Source organism: Crocuta crocuta, unplaced genomic scaffold, assembly GCF_008692635.1.
Source record: "Crocuta crocuta isolate KB4526 unplaced genomic scaffold, BGI_CrCroc_1.0 scaffold16, whole genome shotgun sequence".
In the NCBI taxonomy this organism is placed as follows: Eukaryota; Metazoa; Chordata; class Mammalia; order Carnivora; family Hyaenidae; genus Crocuta; species Crocuta crocuta.
In genome coordinates, this window is record NW_027531893.1 from 1,816,970 (window position 1) to 1,835,993 (window position 19,024).

The following is a 19,024-nucleotide window of genomic DNA, read 5'->3' on the forward strand; positions in this document are numbered from 1 at the left end:
TGTTGCCCTTTTTTTTTTTTTTTTTTGGTTTATTTATGTGGGGGTAGGGGCAGGAAAGGGCACAGGGGGGAGAGAGAGAATCCTAAGCAGGCTCCACATTGCCAGCATGGAATCCGATGTGGGGCTGAAACCTACAAACCATTGAGATCACGACCTGAGCCAAAATCAAAAGTGGGATGTTTAATGGACTGAGTCACCCAGGTGCCCTGAGTCTTGGGTCTTAAGAGAGCTTAAATTCCCGACTAGACTTTCCACCAACATACTGACTAAAGCCCCACCTAAACTATGAAGTTCTTAGACTGACCAAGATCAGTACCAGCTTTGTAGCACTGAAAAATAAGTGAAAAATAAGGACTGGAATTTTTAGTTCTTGAGTTTCAGAATTTCTTCCAAACAAGACCTGTGAAGATTTTATAAATATTTTTAGAGTTCCAGATATATTTGACACATCATTTTCCAAAATGCTTCTTTCTACCTGAAGATTGGAGTACCATGACTATGTGAAAATAGCAGTGCTTTACATGCACTGATTAAAGACTACATTAAAGCTAAAACATACTTGCCATGTTTGCTGGAGCTAATTTAACAATGATGGACTTTCTAAAAGTCCGCTATCAACAAAAGCTGTATTCCCAAGTAATACGACTAAAGCCTGGGGTATTTCAGGACCTATCTTTTTTTTTTTTTTTTTTAACAAATAGTTTATTGTCAAGTTGGTTTCCATAGAACACCCAGTGCCCTTCTTCATGCCCATCATCTCTTTTCCCCTCTTCCCTACCCCCCTCAACCCTCAGTCTGTTCTCAGTACTTAAGGATCTCTTATGATTTGACTCCCTCCCTCTCTCCTTCCCCTTCCGCATGGCCCTCTGTTAAGTTTGTTTCACGTATGAGTGAAAACATACGGTATCTATCCTTCTCTGCCTGACTTATTTCACTTAGCATATAACACCCTCAAGGTCCATCCACGTTGCTACAAATGGCCAGAGTCCATTGTTTCTCATTGCCATGTAGTATTCCATGGTATAGATAAACCACATCTTCTTGATCCATTCATCAGTTGGTGGACATTTAGGCTCTTTCCATGTTTTNAGGACCTGTCTTCTACTGTACTTGATATTTGCTGCTTTCCACAGAAAAGACATTGTAGGATCACTCAGATCACTTCTTTCCCTTTAGAGAAGCCAGTATGGGAAATCAGTGAGGAAATGCTCATCGCTCATCGGACCTCTGCCCTGAGATCAGGAAAATTGGGTGCACAAGTGAAGAAAGGACAAGCATTTATTTTTATGCCTAATTTTCCAAGACTTTATGCCTCCAATTTTCTGATATTTTCTTATTGATTTCACTTATTTTTCTGAATACTTAATGTCACGTGGGACTTGTTAACTATTCCTGTTTTCTAGATAAGAGAATGGATCCTTAGAAAACATTCCAGAGCATACCTAAATTGGCTCATCCAGCGAGCAGAGCAACCAGTATTCAAACCTAGCCCTCTTAGATTCCAAAGTCTGTGTTCTTCCTACACAGTCTTCTCTCCTGAACTTGTGATGTGTGCCAGTTCCTTTCCAGGCCCTAATGGCGACTGCAGTGAGGGATGTTGCTGTAGTTGCTAAGATAAATCCTACAGGTTGAAAAGTAATGCAGGTAGACTTCGGTCTTAAAATGAAGGTCACCGCTTCAGCTTTCCTCAGCGCTCTATTTAGTACATTTCCTGCTTCTCCTTTTCCTACAAGTCCAAGTCCTTAGGTGCTAGAGTCTATTTTCCTTCATGTTTGTATTTTTCACATTCATCCGCATGACAGGCACATACATCTCATTCCAGAGGTTGCACAAGTGAGGACAAGAACTACAGAAAGTGCTATTATTGAAACGCTTCCTTAACCCTAACGGGGATTCTATTACCTCATGAGGATCAGACTTTTGTCCTCAAAATATCACTGTATATGCCTTTAAGTTTTAAACGCATGTCTGTGTTGCATTTATGTCCCAAGGTTATCTCAAAATTAGTCACCGACCATCAGAAATCTGCAAGTGGGGATTCCATTTTCTTTCTTTCTTTTTTTTTTAGGAGAGAGAGAGAGAGAGAGAGAGACAGTGTGAGCAGGGGGAGGGTCAGAGAGAGGGAGTCACAGACCAAAACAGGCTCCAGGCTCTGAGCTGGCAGTCAGCACAGAGCCTGACGCGGGGCTCGAACCCACGAACCGCGAGATCATGACCTAAGCGAAAGTCGGACACTTAACCGACTAAGCCACCCAAGGCGCCCCTCATTTTCTGAATAACATGGGAATTGGTCTGCTAGGTCCCAGGAGCAGCAAAGCCAGCAGGGACTACTTAGTTTGTGGGGATTCCTTGGCCAGATTTCTCCTGAGTCTGCTTGTAGCATGGTCACCACATACATGCTCCCCTGATGCTCCAGGGGCTGGTTTTGGCTTCGCCCTTGTTTTGCCGACTAGAGTGTCTGCTTGCCTCTGCTCCCTGCACTGGGCCTTTTTTGAGCACTGCATCCTCTTTACAGTCTTCTCAACTCCCTCGGGAATCTCCAGATATTTGTATATTTCAGAAATTTCTTTCCTCCCGAACTCCTCCTGTGCAGTTGAAAAGTCTTGTTATTTCACCCAAAGAAACTGTCATTTAGGAAAGAGAAGCAAAGTTGTATCTGCAGGGAGCTCCCCAGGAGGACCCTTCCTAGGAGAAATGAAGTAAACCTAGGTAGATAATGGAGTCTGGTATTCTCTCCTTAAAACCCCCATGTTACTGCTCTGTGGACCAAAAGTCCTTTTATCTTTGGAGAAGCTGCAAACATTGCAGGAGCATTTGCTTTTACATTCAAGCTGTTAAGAATAGATGCACTGACGCGGGTCAGAGTGGCTAAAATGAGTAAATCAGAGGGCTCTAGATGCTGGCGAGGATGTGGAGAAACGGGCACCCTCCTACACTGTTGGTGGGAATGTAAACTGGTACAGCCCCTCTGGAAACCAGTGTGGAGGTTCCTCAGGAAACTAACAATAGAACTCCCCTATGACCCAGCAATAGCACTGCTAGGAATTTACCCAAAGGACACAGGAGTGCTGATGCATAGGAGCACATGTACCCCAATGTTCATAGCAGCACTCTCAACAATAGCCAAAACATGGAAAGAGCCTAAATGTCCACCAACTGATGAATGGATCAAGAAGATGTGGTTTATCTATACCATGGAATACTCCATGGCAATGAGAAAGAATGAAATCTGGCCATGTGTAGCAACATGGATGGACCTTGAGGGTGTTATGCTGAGCGAAATAAGTCAGGCAGAGAAGGACAGATACCATATGTTTTCACTCATACGTGAAAAGAAACTTAACAGAGGGCCATGCGGAAGGGGAAGGAGAGAGGGAGGGAGGCAACCATAAGAGACCCTTAAATACTGAGAACAAACTGAGGGTTGAGGGGGTTGGGGAAGAGGGGAAAAGTGATGGGCATGAAGACGGGCATGGGTGTTCTATGGAAACCAACTTGACAATAAATAAAACAATAGATGCACTTACCTTGTAGGACTTGGGCAATTCCAAGGTGGTCAAATTAAGAAAATAGAGAGCAGAGCATTTTCATACCTATAAGTCTGGCCTCCAAGAGCATTAACCCCCTAAAGTTGTATCAAATTAGAGATTAATTATTGGAATATATCTGGTAAAAACAAGTACAAGTAATGGATACTCCAGTTTACTAGTAACAATGATATATTGAGTAGTGATAATTATAATTTGTATTTTAAATTTCTATTTTCTCTTTGAAGGATAACACATGGATTCTTTCACAGTCAAAAAGTGTCTTTTTTTTCTAGGTCTTTTAACATATTCACATTTTACTTTTGTGTCAGAAAAATCCAAAAACACAGGAACAAACCAGGCTGATGTTCTCATTACTTCAAAGTTGAGGGTATGACTCCAGTATAAACATACATTAACAAGTATATGTAAGTGATAAATTATTGGCCTGTGCAGTAGAGTTATGCTCATTTCTATATCATTGTGTTTTACTATTTTGAACGTCTTTCTAGAAATTTGTTGTATGACATGCTATGCCCTAAAGTTAATGTGCCTGATCATTTATTTTGCTTGTATTCCTATACATAGGTTCTTGAAGATCTTGGTTTCTGTCTGATAAAAAGTTGCACTTTTTTTGTACTGCCTTCACCAAGTAAAATTGTAATGCAAGATATAACAAATGATTCTCTTTAAAATTAGATGCTTCAAGCTAATGTCTTTGAACTACCCTGCTACAAGGGAGAGAAAGGAAAATGCTTGTGAGGAATTACATCCTCTGTTTTTTCTGAAACTTGATTTTGTGCTAACATGCTTGCAAGACTTTCCCAGAAGAAAATGGTATAAGTGTAATATGATTACTCTGGATATGGAGGTTTAATGGCATGAATACTTCATAAATGAAATACGGACTTTAGAGGATAATTTTACTCTGTTATTCTTGAGGCTTTAGCAATATTCAGAGCCGCAAATGGGAGCTGTCTCTTTGAAGGGAAATGGAAATGTTCAAGACACAGTAAGAGAGAATGAAAGGTGAAGCCTCTGGGATTTTTCTCTTCCTTTAACAGTGATCATTACCCACCTCAAGCTATCCCCAAATATTTTTCTGCCTTCATGGCAGGATTTCTTCTTTGCCATGTTGAAGAGAAAACTTTGCATTGTCTTTTCATCATAATAAAAAGTTTTAATGTGTTTTTGAAAGCTCGTCCCAGAAGCTCTGAGTGATGATCCTTAGTTACTCTAAAGGATATTTTCAAGCCTTTCTCTTGAAATTTTTATCACGTCAGCATTTTAGAATATTTTTTTAAAGGAAGATTAAAGATAATGTGCAAAGTACATTAAGATTTAAAGTAACTGTTTATAACTCTCTTTACCCCAGGTTGGTCTCCCGTTAATCTTCCCTCCTTTTGTCCATCTCTGTCCTTCTTACCCGTCCTCCCCAACCTCTCTCTCCCTCTCTCTCACCCCCCCCCTTTTTTGTCATATTTTGTGGTCAGTGGAGGTCTCTCTCTTTGTAGTTTCTTCTTTTGCCTGGGTTTTCGTGTTGCCGTTTTATCTGTAATGTTCCAAGCCATCCATCTTTTTCAGGGAGGTATCATTTTGCCTGTGCAGTAAAGCTACAGCGCTGCTGCTACAGCTCCCACGAATAACGACAGCTAGCATGTGGGGTGCACTGGCTGTCTGACATTTGGGTCATATGCGCTGTGCCACTGTGGGTGTTAACGTAAATTGCCTTCATTTACACTTCAACAGTTTGAGGAGAGTCGTGTAAGGTTAGAGGAAAGTTGATTGCCCGGACAACCGTTGCATGTTGGAATTGGTCTTTGAGCCCAGAAATGCTCTCTGGGGGCTACACTGTTTAGGCCCGTCTCCCCACAGCCGTGGGCGAGCGCTCCGGGACAGGTTCTGGTTTTTTTCCCTTTTCTTTTTTTTAATCTGCTACTTTTCTCCCCTCACATATGAAACTACTTATCGTTAATTTCATTCTTTCATCGAGGGGGTTCTCTTTGTAGAGCTGTACAGAACAATTGCTTTGGTTTTGTTGAAAGGACAGAATACTTGGTCTTAAAGGACGTATAATTTGTCAGGTAAATGTCATCTTCTCGACCCAGTCGTGCTATGATTTCATTCATTGGCATAGCCATATTGCCTTGGAGGTGCTGGTAACCTCTATGTGGTTCAAACTTGATATCAAGTCGAAATTTCAAATATGTTTATAGTATGGCAACAACAGTAATGGCAAGTAAAGCAGTTTTTATAAACACTATTGATCACTCAACTTAAATGCAGAGGAACTTTTTCAAATAATATACTCAGTATATTTTTATACTGAGTATATAAGAAATTTAATCTCTATTACAGATTATCATAATTGAGGGGAAAGGATGTTTACAATGAAATGTTGAAATCTTAGAAAAATTGATTTTTTTTTTACAATGAATTATTTTAAAATTTGGGCTTTTGGTATAATGGGGCTTTTGTGCTCAATTTTATTTACATAGGTAAATCTCTTATGAATCAACTTTTTAAATTAGTATAATCTTTTGTACTTATGATTAGTTTAAAATCTTGGGCTGTCTTAGAAGTCTGTTCTTGGTCTTCTGTTCTTTTCGGTTTGAGGATGTCTTTACAGCATTTCTGTAATAGTTGGAAAGAACGCTATGGTCTGTCGGAGAGTGATGGATTAAATTATGGTACAGCCACACAAGAAGAATGTGTTAGTCTTAAAAATTGTGTAAAATCCATGTACTCGTAGGTGGAGATGATCTATATGTAGGGTTACATGAAAGCACAAACTATAGAGCAATTTGAATATCCCGTATATTAAAAAAGAAAAACGTGTTTAGGTACACACATACACAGATATAGGAATGTATTTAAACCTGGAGTAAGCCTGGATTTGTAAGATACAAATTCCTCCCATCATGGAGTTTTTAATGAACACCCTTCATAGGTTCGTTCATTCTTAGAGTTTCTACTATCCACCTCTGTTAATAATTCTCAATCTGTGTCTTTATTTGCAGCCTTTGAGCTAAAATCCAGACCTGAATTTTCAGGAACTTATTTGGAATCAGACACTTGGGGTTTTCAGATAAGTCTCTTTACCTCTTACAGTTTTGATAATGATCAGGGATGCCACCAGCCATCCACATTTCTGTGAAAATGTAGTTACCTTCACTTACCTTTTTCTTTGGCTTATGTCCATCAGGAACTGATAACAGATACAGTTGGGCACTGGTAAATGACATAGAAATGCTGAACTTTTTAAAGTTGAAAAGCAGCCCTTCCAAAAGTGTCTTCTGCTTAGAGCTTTCCATGAAACTATCTTAATTGCTTACAGTAATCAGAAATGCTGTGTTTAAAATAATTTGTACAGGGCTTAATATTAAAATGCCTTTAATGTTCTATTTAATTTTTATATAATAGGCTCTTAGTGATTCTTTTTAAACTCCTCAATTTTAAATTCTTCAGTTAAAAAGGTATATTCATCATGATGAGGTCTCGCATTTACTTTGTATATCTTACAGGTCATATTAATGTACCTGTGTTACATTTACATCTGTTTTGGAAGAGTTGAGTGTATTGCTGCCGCTCATTGTGAGCAGGACACTGACAGAAAGATACCCACAGATAGAGGCGATGATATAGCTTTTATTACGTAACTAACGCAAACTAAAGCTCACCTACATGTCACTGCATGAGCAGGGACACAGGTGTGTGCCTTCAGTCAACCAGGCAAGTTTCCATGGCCTCTGGGCTCCAGAAGGGCAAATAGCTCTGTGTATTGTGTATTGTCTGACAGCCCTCAGGATACACAGTCTCAGGCCCTTCTGACAAACTCACTGCATCCCATTCCCAAGCATCACTATTCCCTCTTGGTCCCTCCCAAAGAGCTTGCGAAGAGTGTCCATCTAACTTGTCACCAAATAAGAGTAATTAAAAATTACTCCAAGTGATCCTGTTTATTATTAGGTGAATCCAGTTGTGTAGGAATCGGGGCAAATGTCCCAGAGGACAACAGAAAGAGACCTCAGACCTGTATGATATTGATTACAGACAACTTGGGAAGATTTTTGCTTCATAAGTAAATATTTAAACCAGGGTTACCAAACATCTGATGTTTGGATATTTACGTTATGAACCTAAACTTTATTGAGGCAGATAATCTTGGATAAACATGACATTTTAATCTTAAAATGCCTAAGTCATGAAAATAAAAATCTATAGTTGGATTGTTAATATTTTTCATGCTGCAATTATTTTAAGGATTCTGCATAATTTTTAAAAGACTTCACTTCGGGTGCCTGGGTGGCTCAGTCAGTTAAAAATCGAACTGTTGATTTCAGCCTAGATAATGATCTCACAGGTCATGGGTTCAAACCCTGCATTAGGATCTGCCCTGACAGTGCAGAGCCTGCTTGGGATTCTGTCTCCTCTCTCTACCAGTAACTTGTGCCCGCACATATGCTCTCTCTCAAAATAAATATATAAATAACCTTTAAAACAAAAAATCTCTAATTTCTTTCCCCTGTAGTTAGATCCTGACTTTATGTTTTCTATTAGAAACTTAGTGATGTTTTGTAATTATAGTTCATTAATTATTTTCATAACTCAATTTTTGTAATAGAATTTTAATTTGGTAATGAAAAAAACATTTGAGAAAGGATTCACTGGATTGGAAGTGAGGCAAAACTTACTTGTAAAAAGAGTTTATAACTTTCTTGTATACCAGCAATTGTCTGACAACATAAAGGACGCAGATTCCTTGGAATTCCAAAATATAAAATACTATGAAAGTGGGGCACGTGGTATCCGACTCTTGGTTTTGGCTCAGGTCATGATCTCACAGTTCGTGGGTTCGAGCCCCACATCAGACTCTGTGCCTAGCCAGTTGTGGGGCTTGCCTGGGATTCTCTCTCTCTCCCTCCCTCTCTGCTACTCCCCCACTAAACTATGAAATGACTTTAACACAGAGTTTGTAGGATCTACATGGAAGAAGGGAAAAGTTTTAAGACTTAACGAAAACAGTATTAGAATAGATTTTAATAAATGGAGAGAACTCCCTTTTTATTGACTAGAAATATAGTGAGTTGGAAATACCTAGTTCCTTCTTGTACTAATTGGTATTCTAATATTTAATAAAGCCACAACAGTTCAATCAGTATAGCCTACCTCAGGAGATCTATCTTGAGGACAGACTTCAAAATCAAACCCAGTTTGTTTAGTAATACCATAACTATATTTGATTTCTAAACCAAATGAGATTGGATAGATGAGAAATTAAGGGAAAATTACCATTTAATGTCACTGTTAAATTTTAGACACCTGGAAGATTTAAATAATGGAAATGTGGAAGAAATAAAGGTTAACGTTTATATAATCTTTGGATAGGTGAAGACTTTCTGGGATGTCAAAATCAAACACTACAAATCAAATCGCTAGAACTTGACTATCATATTTTTAAACTATACATTTTTTTTTTTGAAAAGCCCTGGAAAGAGTTAAATAGAAAATAACCAGCTGTGGCAGTGTTTGCCATATATATCAGAAACAGTGAATGCCTTTCATTATCTTAGTTTTTTAAAATCAAAACAAAGCCTACTGAAATAGATAAATGGACAATGATAATAACAAAGCAAGTCATAAAAGAAATGTAGATGACTAATAAACAGAAAGTGCTTGATCTCCAAAGAAATTTATAAAAGTGCTGTTTAGAAAGCCTGTTCAGTTCTGTGTGATTGGATTTATTATTTATATTTATGAGTTTACATCTTTTTTTCCTCCCAGTCTGAGCTCATCTAGGACAGGATCTGTTTTCTTGATTTTTTTTTTTTTTTTTAATGTGTATCCTTTCCCATTGCCAGCCCCACAGCTGAATGGATAAAAGGATGGAGGGATGGGCAGATGAAATAATTTTTCAAAGTACATATACCTTATTCAGTGCTGGTCATAGATAAGGAATGTGGATTGAGCCTTCTTTTAAGTTTTATCTTCTATCGTCATGTATGCATTATATGTTCGCAATAAGAATTTTGAATAAAGGAATTTGATTTTTGATAACTGTTGCAGTGTTGATGACTTTCAACGTACTTTGAAACAAATAGGCTAGCACTTTTTGAGAATCCTTTCAGGTCACATCTTGAACCTAGTTTTCTGGATGCTCTAAGATGCATGCAAAGTATCCAGCCATTAAGAGCACAGGGCATGGTGTTCTGTATTACAGTATAGTATACCTAATATACATTACAGTATATAATAAAGTTATAATCTATTAAAATATAAGTTCTAAGAGAATGGAGACTTTGGTTGACACTAGAGTATTGTCTGGCACATATGAAATACTGCTCAATATGGTTTTTGAGAGAATAAGAGCCCCAGATTGTTTTGTGTATTTTGTTTCCACATTACATCACACCTGGCCTTTTATCACCATCATAGCCAACATTTTAAGTAGCAGGAAAATATTCCATTGTGTGTCACATAATTTACATAATCTTCCCTAAATATTAGATATTTAAGTTGCTTACTTTTGCTATTATACATGGTACTGTAGTGAATATGTTCCTGCTAGTGGTCTTTTCAGTACTCGTGATTGTATTGTTAGGGCAAATTCCTAGAAGTAGCTTTGCTAGATGAATACACATGTACATCTATTCTGGCTCATCCTGTGAATTTCCAGTATACTTAATTTAATAGCAAATACATAATTAATATCAGTTCCTTCAGTTGGTATGTGAACTGCCCTGTGTTTCCATAGCCAGGAAGTCCTACTGGCCCTGTAAAGGTGCTTTGTAGATATTTTATTCTTTTGAAGAGTTCCATTGGAAGTCTGAATCCGCATAAATAATACATTCATGGCAGTAGAAAAAGGCAATGAATTTTGAGTCAAAGCAAATTGACAGCAAGGGTAACGTATTCTTTTATCACAGAATACAGAGAAAACAGTAGGAAGATAATAACTGGTGGTAATTCCTGCAAGTGTTTAAACATGCCAGATAAGTAGAAAACAAGGAAACATCTTGGTGAATATTGAAAATATTTACCTATTCTTTCCTCTTTCTCCTACATTTGGGGGGGGTAGGGAGTTGGGTGTTGGAAGGATGACTGGTTTTTAATCCATTTATTGTAGAATTCATAAGCATCTTCTAACTGTATATATCTTTTAATGTTCTTATATGAAAAATTCTCAGGTCGCCTGGGTGGCTCAGTTGGTTAAGCGTCCGACTTCGGCTCAGGTCTCTGCTGGTGAGTTTGAGCCCCTTGTTGGGCTCTGTGCTGACAGCTGGGAGCCTGGAGCCTGCTTCGGATTCTGTGTCTCCCTCTCTCTCTGCTCCTCCCCTGCTTGTTCTCTGTCTCTCTCTCTCAAAAATAAACATTAAAAAATGAAACAAATTATCAAGGGGGTGCCAGTTTGTGTTCTGGAATATTGGGATTTATGAGGACTATAAAGTACCACTTTATGCACCCCTTTAAAATTGCACATTTTTGTCAAATATCATAAAAGCTTAGTCCTTGGCTGTTGCAGTTAGGATCTGCCAGTATCCTTGGGCCTTTGCTTATCTCTGCCTGAAAGCATAGTATTTAATGCTCTCTCATTTCACAGGAGCTGGCCATTAATAGTCCATGCCCTTGACTCAGGTGTCCAGACCTTGTTAGGTGGATACATTCTTATGGATTGTCTTACCAGGGCCTGTAATCTTCCTGTTTCCTGCCTTCTTTGGCATAGGTTTTGAGAATGGATATCCTGCATTGCTTTCCAAGTTCTAGATTACTAGTGGCTTCCTAGAAACTTGAGCTCTTTGTTTTCTAATACGTGACTAGCTATACTTGCAATATGTTGATGAGGTCCCTCATGTGATTTCTCTAAGCATGTTTTGTATGCTAGTACCATTCCCGGCATAGTGTTCACTAATTTTACACAAGTATAATGGTAGAAAAGTAATCATGGCTTTCAGATTATAAAAGATAAGCACTTCATATTCAGAGGCCATGGTTATTAAATCTTTTACATCACCAAATAGGATACCAAAAGTTGACAAAAAGATAAAAGGAAATTGTCAAAATCACTAGGTTAATGGGAGATTATAATCCTTCTACCTTTCTATATAAAGGACACCAAAAAATCATAAATGAAAAAATAGATTTGCACAGTTACTAATGGCCACATATACAGCATTGTACCCACAGTGGAAAATACTTTGAGTTTCTAACTACTCATGGAAGAGTTACACACACACACACACACACACACACACACACAGACACACACCCCTACATATTTTGGAATATATAAAAGCTAGTTTCAATTATTTCAGAAGATTAATATCCTACAAGTTCTATTATACAACCTAATGCAGTAAGCATAGAGCTATTTAGGGAAAGGAAAACTACAAATTCTATATCACACCTGTAAACAGCTGAATAATAAAACTAATGTCAGTTTGGGGATGCTGTACTGAAAGTGGCTAAGGGAATTTATAGGCTGAAATGTTTATAGTGCTAAGCTTGAATGCTTAGAATTAAAGACTTAAAATTAACAAGCCATGCATTCAAGTTAGAAATGTAGAACGATAGTAGAATTACCACCGATAAATTAAGATAAACTACAAAAAAGGGATTTAATGAAATAGAAAACAAGCATGCAATGGAAAAGATCATTAAAGTCTAGCAGTGGTAATTTGAAAAGAATAATAAGACAAACTTACATCAAAGTTAAAAATGGAAAAAAAAAAACACAATAGGAGGAATGAGAAAAAATACATAACTACAGATACCGTAGATGCAAACATAAGAGGAGTTTTACAACTTGGTGCAAATACTTTAAGTTTGTTTTGGAAGTGGGGCGCATGCATGGGGGAGGGGCAAAGAGAGAAGGGAGGGTAGAGAGAATCCCTAGTAGACTCCAGAGCCTGACTTGGAGCTTGATCCTGCTACCTTAAGATCATGATCTGAGCCAAAATCAAACAACTGAGCCACCCAGTGCCCTTGTGCAAAAACTTTTGAAAAATGTGGTTGAAATAACTTAAGTAATATATCAAAGTTGGGTTAAATAGAAAGCAGGAGTAGTTTTATAACTATAACCTGTGAAGAAATAGATTCAGCATCAAATATCTTCCCGTAAAGAAACACTGCACCCAAACGGCTTAATGGATAAATTCCAAGAACAGATAATTCTTTTTTTTTTTTTTTTTTTTTAAAACTTTCCACAAAAAAAAAANTTTTTTTTTACAAACTCTTCCAAATAATAAAAATGTGGCAATGTTCAACTCCTTCATTAAAACTAGAATAACAAAAACAGGAAAATACAAGAATGTAAATCTATAGGCTGGCTTCATTGATGCAAATGATACAAAATGCTAAACTACAGCATCCTAAATCTGTGGGTTTGCTTTTTTTTTTTTAAGATAGGAAATTAGGTTTATCTCTGAAAAGCAAGAAAATGGATCCATATAAACCACTGCAATTACCATCTCAGTAAATATAGGCAAAAGTTTAACAGCATTCATTTCTGGATTACAGATAGGTAAGATCTTTGATTTTATATATATAGTATATATGCATCTAGATGATATACATATGTATCTGATATATATCTATATTACCATCCATAAAACATACCTGTGTCTAGGATAGAAAATCCAGAAATGGATTGTATACAAGATTCATAGGAGCCTGTGTGGCTCAGTCACTTCAGCCTCTGACTTTGGCTGGGGCCATGATCTTGCAGTTTGTGAGTTCAAGCCCCACATCAGGCTCTTTCTTGTCACCACAGGCACACNGTGTATTGTCCATCGTAACCTGGGTGCTGGGAATTCTGGTTTTTATTCTTTAACCTGCATCTTATTTTTAGACAGTTAATGTCTAATTTACACGGTAACTTTTTTAGTACATGAGAGAGGGCTATTGAAGATAGGGGTGGAATATTTTCTTTCTTGTATGTTCTTTGGCTGGTCTAATGATCAACATAGATTAACAACAACCAGGTCACCTGGGTGGCTCAGGAAGTTAAGCGTCTGAGTTGTGGTTTCGGCTTAGGTCTTGATCTCAGGGTCATGGGATCAAGCTCCAAGTTAGGCTCTGAGCTGGATGTGGAGTCTGTCTTCCTCTCCCTTTGTCTCTCCCCCACTCTCAAACTTTAAAAAAAAAAAAAAAAACCGAAAAACAAATTAAATTTATATGTATATGAAATATAAGACTCAAAAGAAGTGACCAAAGCAGACAGCTTTTAGATCTCTTAGATAAACAATAAATTGGTGAAAAACTGATAGTCAAAGAAGCTTGGGTTTTGGGAATAGTAAGTTAGTAAAGAAGTAATAAGGTTTGTTCATATAACTTCCTTGGTCCTAAATACCATCTCTGGTACTAAGGAGGTCTTCTGCCTTCCAGTCCTGGTGGTGGGGGAGGTTACCTTTCACGTAGATTTATTTTCTTCATTCAGGGGGACAAAGGAAGAGTCAGAGTTTCCTAGTTGCACCTCCTGTTTAAGTAACTTTAATTCAAGATAATATACCAAAATGGCGTATATTGGAGTGTCCTGTCCTGAACTCCATCAAAGAATATTTGTTGAAAATCTCTGCTTGTAAAGGGTCTGAGATACAAGGCAGTTTTGTGGAGGTTCAGNACTTCAGAAAAATCCATAGAATATATAAAATCTAGGACATAACTGGTACCCATGATATGTATCCCATATCTGATATATGTGTATAAAAGGCCTATATTCTGATTTATTTCTGGGTATATGATGAACTAGGAAAAGAAGAGAGTTTCTTTTACCCATTAAAGACCAATTGTAAGACACCTGGAGCAATGATCGCCTCTAGAGGTAAAAGGCTAAAGATACTCCCTTTAAAAAGAAGTCCAAGACAATTGTTAATATAGAACCCAGAATCCAGTAATATAGCTACTCTGGTGGCATGGAGTTGGGACGAGAGGAAGATGTGACCAGGGCAGGGCACAAAAGAGGACTTTTCTGATGTACTGGTGTATTGTCCATCGTAACCTGGGTGCTGGGAATTCTGGTTTTTATTCTTTAACCTGCATCTTATTTTTAGACAGTTAATGTCTAATTTACACGGTAACTTTTTTAGTACATGAGAGAGGGCTATTGAAGATAGGGGTGGAATATTTTCTTTCTTGTATGTTCTTTGGCTGGTCTAATGATCAACATAGATTAACAACAACCAGGTCACCTGGGTGGCTCAGGAAGTTAAGCGTCTGAGTTGTGGTTTCGGCTTAGGTCTTGATCTCAGGGTCATGGGATCAAGCTCCAAGTTAGGCTCTGAGCTGGATGTGGAGTCTGTCTTCCTCTCCCTTTGTCTCTCCCCCACTCTCAAACTTTAAAAAAAAAAAAAAAAACCGAAAAACAAATTAAATTTATATGTATATGAAATATGAGACTCAAAAGAAGTGACCAAAGCAGACAGCTTTTAGATCTCTTAGATAAACAATAAATTGGTGAAAAACTGATAGTCAAAGAAGCTTGGGTTTTGGGAATAGTAAGTTAGTAAAGAAGTAATAAGGTTTGTTCATATAACTTCCTTGGTCCTAAATACCATCTCTGGTACTAAGGAGGTCTTCTGCCTTCCAGTTCTGGTGGTGGGGGAGGTTACCTTTCACGTAGATTTATTTTCTTCATTCAGGGGGACAAAGGAAGAGTCAGAGTTTCCTAGTTGCACCTCCTGTTTAAGTAACTTTAATTCAAGATAATATACCAAAATGGCGTATATTGGAGTGTCCTGTCCTGAACTCCATCAAAGAATATTTGTTGAAAATCTCTGCTTGTAAAGGGTCTGAGATACAAGGCAGTTTTGTGGAGGTTCATGGGATCATGAGTGAGCACAGTTCTTTACAAATGCATTGTTGTTTGTCGTATTCTAGCAGCAGAAGTGGCAATGCCTTTCCCTTTATGTATCATCCTTGCACAGGGGCCATGCTGGTCTTCTCTATATGTGCTGCCCAACAGAGCACAGCTTTCCCTTCATGTAAAGTGGCAGAGATATGGGAGTAAAAGATGAAATTCAAAGTCTCCCACTGATGGTTAATGCGGTCATCAGTATTTTTCTCTTTGGAGAATTGCATATTGCAGTAGATGGAGGATTACATACCCATATAGAAAACAGTATAAGTACTTTCAAAGGATTTTGACATGAGAGGGAAGAAAATAACAAAAGAATTTTTATGAAAAGAAGTAGTTTAAAAAATGAGAAAATCCTATGTAAAACTGTTAGGCTGTGTCTACCTGGTTACTACAGATCTTTGATTTCAACTGTAAGAAAATGTCTCAGAAGGTTAGTTTTCTAAATTTAACCACATGGCACCAAGTAAAGAGTATTATGTCATGGGAATTTTCTCCACAGTTGTCATCTGGATAGCCTTGACTATTGAAGTCTTAAGATCCTATACACTAAATAGAGAATTTTTCTCTCCTCCCTTATATTGGTTCTGAATCTATTTTTATTGTTAGTCTTATTTTAGTTAGCTCTACTTTATCTCAGACCATCTTAATTCTATGAAATGGCAAAAAGGTTCTTTGCTAACCTCTTTCTAGAAGTCTAAAATAAAAATTAAGCTGCTTTTCCATTCTAACTGAATCTCTCTTTTCCCTCTGGCATATGACTTTAATTTCAGGAAAACAAATTATAGCTAGCTACTAGTATTTTCGGTCATGGAGATGGCCTCTGCTTTACTGTACACATACCACGGTATTATGGCCATGGTGGTAGGGGAGGAAAACTTCACAGTTATTCAATTTTTATTAGACTTTCCTCCATTTTTTTAATTTCCCAAGCTTTCTGAATTTGACTTATAAAATAAAAGTTTAGATAATGCCTTGAAAATGGTAAATTTGTTTTTTTTAACACAAGATGAGAAAATCCATGTTTTTAACATGGTGATTTATTTGTAGCAGGAGGCCTTATTGTGTTAAATTTCACTTTGGTGTGTTTTTCTCAATGGCATTTTCTTCATGCTGTGCTGCGTCTCATGCCTGTGATCTCAGAGTTATGAGAAAGAGTGATAAGATTTTTTAATATCAGGTGTATGCCAGTTGAGTTTGTAAGTACACTAGGATGAATTGGTGTGTGGTAAAGCTGAGATGCTATTAATTAAAAGATAAGCCAAGAAAAATGTTATTTTGTTATGATGATTTGAAAAGCCAGATGTCGACAGACTTACTTCATTCCTCGGAGAGCGAACTGGGAAATTAACTACAAAATACTCATGTTTTTATAATGCTTATTTATTTCTTTTTGACAGGTAAATAATACAAAAAGTAATAGGCCTTAGATAATTACCTCCACTTTTTGAAATACAAAATATCTAGTAAAGACTTTCTAAGAAGTTATGGGATAAAGTCTTTAGCATGCAAAAAAATAGTTTTCTGTGAAACTACCTCTTCTATAAACAAAGTTTTAGCAATTTCTTCCAGGCATCTGTAAAAATGGGGTTATAATTTGTATTTGAATTAATAAAATAATGGATTTTAGTAGCTACATATATAATACTTTACCTTAACCTAAATTCTTATTGCATCAGTGTGTTGCATACACTGATGTGCTAATTCTTAGAACAGCTTTGGAATTATTATAAGCTGATAAGCTCTAAAACTTACTGTTATTTTTCTCCTTGACTCTGCCATCTGTCAGAAAGAAAAGCAAAGATGAAAATCTCATTGAGCCACAAAAGATTCTGTATTGCTTAATGGACCTTCTAAGGAGATACCTCTGTCTGGGGGGAAAAAAAATTAATGCTGCATTTTAAAGAAAATATTTGTTCCTTAATTGCAGATGGGGTACTCAAGGTGATTTCACCACCACCCATCCTCGGCCCGTGGTCAAAGTAAAACTCTTCACGGAAAGCACCGGGGTCCTGGCCCTTGAAGATAAAGAACTGGGAAGGGTGAGTTGTGGTCAGCCCTGTGTGTTTGAAGTCCCACAATTTTTACTTCTCGTGCTTCACAGTTAGGGTGGACCAATATGTAGTGTGTGGACTTTCTGTTCATAATCTACATAAGACCATTTATTTGTAATTTTCCATTGTCCCAGATTATAGCCCTAATCTGTTAAAGGTAATTGTCAGTAACATAGAAAATACTGTGATAGGCTTTGCGTGTATAAAGGTTGTATATAAGATCAGAGTCAGGGACCCATTTTTCTTACACATGCACTGATCACTGGGTATTTATGGCACAGAGAAACTTGTTCTTTTGGGTGAAAGATAATCGCCGTTTAAACATTTCTGTCCATGGGTTAAAAGCAGCATCTTGATATTTAAAATCCATCTGTTTAGGTCCATTATGATTAGACTAATTACAGGATATCTAAGGGTGTTTCTTAACCTCTCCTGTTTTCCCTTGTGAGAAGGCCTTTTTCACATATCTTTTAACTCCGGATTTTTTTTTTACCCTATACTTACTTCATACCTAGAATATATCTATCTCCTAATTCCGGGGATCTTTCCACTATTCTCAGCTCTTTCTGGCAGTGCATTAAGTTAGGGTAGATATGCGATCTTAACACCTCTCTGTGTGAAAGATTATCTGCAGTCTCATTTATAAAGTAGATGTGCTCCAATGAGCAGGCTATAAAGTTATCTTGTCTAATGTGGATTTCTCTTACCCTGACCTGAAGACTGAATTCATAGGTATTTTCCAGAGATGAAAGCCTTCAGAAATCTTACCTGAAATTTTCTGGTAATGACAGACAGCTTGTGTGATGGTTGATGTTGAAGGATACTAGGATTATTGGGTATACTGAAAAAAATTTTCCCCCAAGTTAGGCTTTTGATTCATTTCATATCTTTAGCCTCTTGTGTCTCCTTTACCTGGTTAGAGTTTTCCATTTCTAGGGATTTTGTGAATCTGTACCCACACTCCAGAAATTGAGAATCTACATTCATATTCCAGGTTTCCAATTCTGTTTCCTTGTTATGTGTTATTAAGACTGAAGAGCTCATGTGCTTTCATATTTGTGCACTTATTCAGCAACAATGTACAGGTGGCATAATCCTATGGAAGAGCTCTGGAGCTCCATGATCTGATGGATTTATGGATCAGGGTTTTCCTTTAGACTATTATTAATTTTACCATATTTCCTTATTGTGACCATTTTCACATTCAGATAGCAGCCATTTTAAGTCCAATGCTGCAGTGTAATTCTTTAGATTTTTCAATTCATTTCTCAGCTGGCCATATACATATTTAAGCAGGTTTTAAATTGGGTGTGTAAGTGATATGCTTCCCAGTCCGCTGTATATCAGAGAAATGCCTTATGCTCCTTTGCTCCCTTCATACAAGATAGTTTTTCTTTCCACACGAGTTTCTCACCCTCAGCGCTCTTGATATTTTGAGCAAGAAAAATGCTTTGTTTTTAAGAGCTTTTCCGTACACTTTATATTTAGCAGCATCCCTGGCCTCTGGTCAGATGCCAGTCATTCACCCAGCCTTAAGTCGAGATGGTCAAAAATGTCTCTAGACTTTGCTAAATGTCCCCTGGAAGGTGTGC

General features: G+C 37.5%; 1 protein-coding gene across 5 annotated transcripts in view; it reads left to right on the forward strand.

Moving 5' to 3' along the window:
• Window positions 1–19,024, forward strand: part of CADPS2 (calcium dependent secretion activator 2) — a 397,782-nt gene that overhangs the window by 121,963 nt on the left and 256,795 nt on the right. For all 5 annotated transcript variants that reach the window (XM_077773241.1, XM_077773245.1, XM_077773242.1 and 2 more), the window contains exon 6: window positions 17,309–17,420. In XM_077773241.1, the coding sequence (XP_077629367.1) occupies window positions 17,309–17,420 (112 nt within the window). The remainder of the gene's footprint in view (window positions 1–17,308; window positions 17,421–19,024) is intronic.